Genomic DNA, 7385 nt, shown 5'->3' on the forward strand with positions numbered 1-7385 from the left:
ATAGTTTAGTGAAAAATACGTCTTTCACGTGTGTTGAAAATGAATACGGTATTTCTTTATTTATCTATCACTTATTCTCTATGGGAAAGCATTCACAAAATCAGTTTGACAAATTTACAAATGAGGCGTAATTGCTCCCCTGAAGACATATGTCGGTTCATATTAGCAAACATGTGACACATAACGAAAGAAGAAATCTCTGCTGGAATTCATACGGAAACTGAATGATGGTTGGGTTTGAACATCATATAACAATAGCAACTTTTGGCTTGAATCTTTACTTTCTTCGATGTATAATTATATTGATGGAAGAACTTGCTCAATTTTTTAGATGAACTTCAAAAACACAGTCACGCTTTCCACTTTCAGCAGTACCATTAGAATTGTAGTAAACCAAAGTAGAAAGAAGCTTATTACCTATTTCTTCATCGAGATGGGACTTCATTTAATCAAAATATAACGTGCTTCTCTCTTTTTTACTTTTTTTATAAGCCTAATTCAAATTTTCTGATTTTTTTTTCTTTGATGAGTATTTTATTCGGCTGCTATTGCAAATGAAACTAAGTCCTTGTTAGACAGCTATATAAATGAACAAAATCGATCGAAGCAATTATATCATCGGTTTAGCCTTTCTTGACTAAAAAATAAAGTTTGCTTCACGCTAGCCTTAAAAATGATCCTGATCTTATGAATTTAATATTATTGAGCTGTTCTCCGTTCTATTAATATGTTGTTATACTTGTGCTGTAATGCTTGGTAAAAGGGAGGCTATTTATCATCTTACGAATGGGTTGAATTTTCCTCAAGCTGGTTTTGTGTCGTACCCTGTTGATAAACCCACCGCAGCAGAAACCGCTAAACTCTCTAATTTATTAGTCCTGGTGGAGCCAGTTGCATCTCTTTTCACGTATATAATAATAACCTACACTGCGGTTTCGGCCCGCTTCATAAAGAGAATGAAAAGAATAAAAAATTATGTAAACCATCTTATTTTGAAAAATCGTTGCATGTATAACTATATTCAGTAAAGTGGTCTAGAGTATTTAGTGCCGTGTTGCGTTCTGCCTTACTTCTTTTGCTTGTTTTTATGCTAATGATACCAGAGCGTTTCTTTATTTTAGTAGTCAGAAAAATCGACATTGACTTCAGTCCTATATAAATCACTTGTGAAACTTATACTTCATATCCTTAAATTTATTTAAATATAAGAAATTTATATTTCTTAAAAGCCGTGTATATAAAGCTATTCTTTTTGAGTTAGATAGGCTTGATATAAAGCAGCCTTAAAATGTACAATTAGAGTTGGCTTATCTTAAAACGTAATATATTATTGGAAAGGAGCTAAGACAGAATCTTTCGTATAAGCGCACATTCGAGTTAAATGGGAAGGCCAGAAAAAAAATCCGATGGATAACACAACCACATACTATTGCCAAAACTTCGTCCGCGGACCATCCCTGGAAAACATAAAATTTCAGATGGCACAGCAAAAACAATCATAAAGCCATCTTTCACAGTGGCTGAACGCCCCGTTAGAAATAATTTCATTGGCATGAAGTATTGTTTTCCCAATAAAATTCCTAAAAGTCACCATCCTACGTAGCCATCCCATTTTGTGCGCATGAACTTAAAATAAATGAGAAAACTCATTTCCTTGAGCTTCATTGCAAACCACCTCCAATGAACAGTTCGCCAAATATAAACAACAATCCAAAATAATAATCTCTTTTATTATGGTATGTTATTAAAAAAAAATTAACCATATTTAACACAACTTAAGTCTTGCAAGTCTCATCTGGACCGCTTTGAAGTTGTCTCTAGTACAGCATTTAAGATGTCATCATAAGGCTTTTATCATAAAAATAGCAACATTGACTTCGCGAAGTATTCGTCTAAACCCACCGAAAACACAAAATTGATGATTACTACCAGCTGGAACGTAATTCTTAACAAATATTTTTATAAGTATTCATAATTTTCTTTTTTCTAGAAATGAGAGGAGGTGGAGTTGCAGTACAGAATAATGGCCGCTGCAAAAGCGATCTTATATTAAGCAGTCATTTAAATTACAGATACTGTGTTTGAAATTACAGGCGTTCAAACTACTCGGCCAATATTCCGCATAAGAAAATTCTATCTGACTACTCTTATGTTCCCATCAACAGTAGTTACGAACCAAGTGGATTTTGTTTAATAAACATTACCTTAAAATGAAGTTCTGATAATCTGCGTGTTCCAGCTTCTTTATCTGTAGATTTTCTCATATATAACTACGCTTTTGAAAGAGCGAAAGGGTTTCTTGTCGAAAACATTTTCAACAAAAATGTGGTGTCAGCATTTAACTTCTAGCGCTTGTTATTGATTTAGCAATAAAGCGCTTTTATAATATTTTTAATCAAGCAACATAAGTATGTATACCAAAACTTTCTCTTAGATTTGAAGATAAACCACTATCGTAACTTAATAAAACGACAATATTGTGAATCACCTTTAATTGACGGCTGCTAAAGAAATCTCTTCCTGACAAAGGTAATAAATAACTACAGTAAAAGCTCCTTATTCGCGCTTCCCTCATTCACGGTTTCACTATTCACGGATGAAAAAAATGCAATCAATTCCCATATTCGCGGCTATAAATTTTTTTATTCGCGTCTTTTCAGAATGTAAACTAACAGAATGAAAGGAACCTTATTACTCAATGAATAAATTATTGTTGCGAAAATCCCAAATCTAGTTCATTTCAGCTAAGTAATTTCCCCAAACAACAAATCGTCTAAAGAGGGAAAAACTAAATGCACATTCGCATTCAATTAAATTCCCTATAATCCCATATAAATTACCATTCCGTATTCACGGTTTCTTGTTTTATTTTGTCACCTAGGAACGTATCCCCTATAATCCCATATAAATTACCATTCGGTATTCGCGGCATTTTTATGGAACGTATCCTCCGCGAATAAAGAGCTTTTACTGTATTTAGGAGGACGTTATCCCCCTACTGCTCCCAAACATCCTCTAGAGCATCGAGTTTACTGTCATATTAAGTACAGTTTTAAAGAAAGTCATAAAAGATAATAAAACAAATTTTTATGAAACTAGAAGCAGAATACCTTCGTAAGGATTAGGTTTTCGGAAAAGCATCATACTTCTTAATCATTGAAGCTAAAAGTCTGCTTAAAAGCATGTTTAATGGTGGAAGATTTTCCGCCTGTAGGAATGACGTTCTTAAATAATGCATTCCCTTTCAAAGTACGTGTTCACAAAATGATTAACAGAGACTCCCGTTAAAAGGGTTTCGACTAACACAAGGACTATGTTTTTAACAGTTCCTAAAGGCCGGTTAATATGTCCGCCGGGTGAGCGAGAGGCTTGTGCTTTTCTCCCATATTATACAATATTTACATATTTGACTTCTATGAATTATCGAATTGCGCCTCGTTCATTTTAGTGGACGAAATAGCTGTGCATTATTATGATATTTATTTGGATGATATCATTAAAAGCCTTCACCAAAGTGGAATTGTACACCTATTTTCGTAAATGGAAACAATTCATTATTATTCGAAAGTTTCAGGTAAACTTTATTCACCACTCCTCGTTATAGACCGCAACGTCCTTTTTGAATAAGTAATATGAACAAGGTTAGTCATCTGAGGCCATTTTTTTGATGTCTTAAAATTGACTTTGTTGTACACATATTAGATATTGCTAAAAAAAGTAAATAATATGACACGACTGCTGTATGATTTAAATTAAGCGATAATTCTCATTAAGCAAAGCTAACAAAATATTAATATCCAAAGCCACAACATTTAATGCAGCTGCCTAGTTTCATATAACATTTTCCAACACAAATTATTAAATACTATATAATTCTTCATGGCCCCATCTGATATTTGGGCCTAATTCAGTTGATAACATCGTGTTGGCCCAAAACAGAATTAATAAAACTGTAGTCCAAAGTTTTTCGTTTGATTTTGCTAAAATTCCCTTCATTCAGTTATTATATTAATTAATGATTTATTTATTTATATTATTTTGTACAAATATTTAAATAGCAGAGGATCTAGGGAACCTGGTATTTGAACCGTATATAAATTATAGATAAACAAAAGTAAAGGCTGTAATAATAATAAAAATATATACTCTTTTAAGGCCTACTTTGCGCTATTAGGAACGCTCTGCAGACAACATAGTAAAGAGTAGTTGGGCAGGTCAAGATCAAGGCTGCATAATGAATACATTAACTCACCACACCATCTTGCTCAATTTTTTCCCATTCTTTAAAGGTGCAAAAGCAAAGCAAAGCGAGAACAAGCGTCCATACAAACCGTTTCTGCAGCTTCATCTATCTTGGGCCATGATTATTTTGCATATAACTCTTACGTGTGACATGAGTCTCATCGCCAGTTATCAATCCCTTTAAAAATGGCGCGATTTCGTTTCATTGTGACATCGATTTGCAGACGAAAATTTCGTTCATAAAATTTTTCGCTGCTAATTAATATGGTATTCTAGCATCCAATTTCTTCTTCGACTCAGTTTTATTCAGAAGATTCAACACTGTATTTTATAGTGGAATCTTAACATGAATAAACTTGACTGGGGAACGACCCCTTTTTCATATCGAGCGAATTAGAGCATCGTCATCTGCCATCTGGCTGGCATAATTGGACTGGTTTTATTAAAATTATGCGAGTCATCGATTGTGAAAAACGACACGAACTGCTCCTAAATGAGTTTACAATAGAACTTATAAAGTAAGTTTATTTTCAACTTCTAAATTTCCTTTTTTATCTGTCTGGGTGACCGAGTAGGCAAAAGGTCTAAACTCAATGGTGGATTCAATAGTCGTGGGTTCAAATCTCAAGGGTACGTTAGAGTTTTGAATAAACGCGATAGCTTTAACATGCTTTACAACTAAGTTTTAGAATTTATTTCTTTTATATCAGAGCCTTTCATTTTTTATGGTGAATTTATACGTTATAAACTTTGACAAACAAAATAAAAGCGCTATAATAACGAACTCGTACGAACTTTCAAACGCGATACAAAAGTAGTTCTGTATTACAACGTTAAGAAATTTTGTTTTTACGTCTGATATATTTATTTTACTTCTACTTTATTGCTCTTTGTTTTACTTTATTGCTCTTTACTCTACTTTATTGCTTACAGAACAGCTGCCAATAATTATGTTCACTTTCAACAAGGGCGTCAATCATCTTATTACCAGCACCAGTCACAACAAGAACAGCCACGAAATCAGCACAAGAATTTTACAGTAGCTGCTTTCATATCCAATAACGACAAATTATTGCTTAAAAATCTGGAAAAGCAAAGCTACTCAGATGCTTTTAAATTAGAACAATACGTTGTGCAACATTATCAACATCACCAAAAAAATCATTTGCAGAACAGCCAAACCAACCAACAATACAACATCAAACCAAAAGACTGTAAGATGCACTTATCCTCTATTCCGACTGAAGCAGTTGTGGACAATAAGCAAATATCATCTCCACGGCCACTTTTCCATGCAAAATTACTACATTTTGAACCAGAGGATTTGCGTAAGTCTGAGTCGGTCAATAAACTTGGGAATAGCAAACGGATGTTCGATGCTAGTGACTCTGCATTGCCAGCAGCAACTGACAATAACAGTAGTAATGTCTTATCCAAGCGCAAAAGATCAGTCTCTTTCACTGCAATTGTTAATGCTACAAACACTAATGGCAACATTGATGGTAGCTATCCCGTTAAGCAACTAGACCAATATAGTTTACCTCTAACACCTGAAATAAAAACGGAAGAGGACACTGTAACAGAGGCGAACGCAGATCTATCAACGGGAAACGAAAAATCCTATTAGATTCATTTCGTTGCAATTCCTAACATGTGAATCATTCGAGCACGTTATGCTTACAGACAAACACTTAGAAGGACAGTAATAAAACTACTTTAAATGATAACTGATAAAAAAAGGAAGAATAATAATATATACAACGATATGCAAAAAAGAAAAAAATTTTAAATTTAAGCTGACCTCTAAACTTTCCAATAGTTAATTTTTCTTTGTGTCTTTTTTTATTGATCCTATCTCCCTCATTTTGTTCAATTTTCAAGTATGTGTCATTGTGCCATGTGTTTGTAGTACAAATACAAAAGGCTTTCTTACATATGCAGAATTTATTATAGTCCATCAATTATTGATATTACGACGTAAATAATATATTGGCCTTCAGGGGGAAAGTGCATATGATTATTATACTTAATCAGTTGTAATTGACACACAGAAACATTTGGTTTACATCATACTATCATTGTTTTATTAATTGCTTTTTAATTACAGTAAGTTTCGTTAAGATTGGGTTTTTCGTTCAACAAAAAGTAAACGCTTGTTAAATATAGTCTATTGTAAAAAACTTAAAATTTTTTTTATTAGCTTTCTTCATATAATGAAGCATACGAAGAAAAAAAAATTGCATGTTATTAAAAATTAATATCGTTTTTGCTAAATAACATCATTTAAAAGTTTTGATATATTTTGTGTAATTTTTCTTGTTTAGAAAACAGAGATCTTACTCCGTGCTTCTTTTAGTCTATTTTTCAGGTCTTGTGCACAAAAGATTGAATATTATGGCACATGCCGGTCCCTTTCATTCCACATATTTTCGGTGGGATCCCTGGTGATTTGTAGAAGAGGTTGAAGCAGTTTGGGACAGTTATACAAGAGCTATTCTTAAATGAAGCGGGATTTACTCTGGAAGTCGTTATTTTGGTAGAGTTTCAATGTTTCCAAAAGACCAAGTTTGTCTCCTCTCATTTTCAAATTTTCCTTCCATAATCTTAAAAGACCCTCCTTATTTACAATGCCATCCATAAGCACCTATTTTTCAACTCCATCGACCAAATGAAACTGTGGCACGGCCTCAGGAAAACACGGTTGTAAGTTGTTTTTTTTTTTTCATTATAATTTCTGATGAGAACAAATATAACATTATTCCACTAGGAATTATGGTCCCTGACAAATTCTAGTCTCAGCTTTCTATTACGTTCTTGCACTAACGGCTTACGGCGAGTATACCAATGATCATGTTATAGTCTGCTATGCATTGAGCAAAAAGGATACCCCATCAAATATTCATTTTTAATAATGTGCTGTGTTTTTTCTTCGTATCGTATTATATGAAAAAACACAATATTAATGACGCTATGTTTTTGAAGTTGTTGAAGTTATCTAATTTTCTCGTCTACTGGAATAATATTTTGCTTGTTGTTTTTTAATATTTTAATATGTATTCCGTCGTAGTACAAAATAATAAAAAACATTTTTATGTTTGGGAAACGGATTAGGTTCAAAAAGCGTCTATTTTTTTATCGAGCGG

General features: G+C 33.2%; 1 protein-coding gene across 1 annotated transcript; it reads left to right on the plus strand.

Annotated features, from left to right (window-relative positions):
• Nucleotides 1-3875: 3875 nt before the first annotated feature.
• On the plus strand, nucleotides 3876-6441 carry LOC119643682. Its single transcript, XM_038043080.1, has 2 exons — nucleotides 3876-4760; nucleotides 5176-6441. Exons 1-2 carry the CDS (start codon nucleotides 4693-4695, stop codon nucleotides 5867-5869), a joined length of 762 nt encoding a protein of 253 aa, XP_037899008.1. The 5' UTR covers nucleotides 3876-4692; the 3' UTR covers nucleotides 5870-6441.
• Nucleotides 6442-7385: the final 944 nt, after the last annotated feature.

This window comes from Glossina fuscipes, unplaced genomic scaffold (assembly GCF_014805625.2).
Source record: "Glossina fuscipes isolate IAEA_lab_2018 unplaced genomic scaffold, Yale_Gfus_2 61521, whole genome shotgun sequence".
In the NCBI taxonomy this organism is placed as follows: Eukaryota; Metazoa; Arthropoda; class Insecta; order Diptera; family Glossinidae; genus Glossina; species Glossina fuscipes.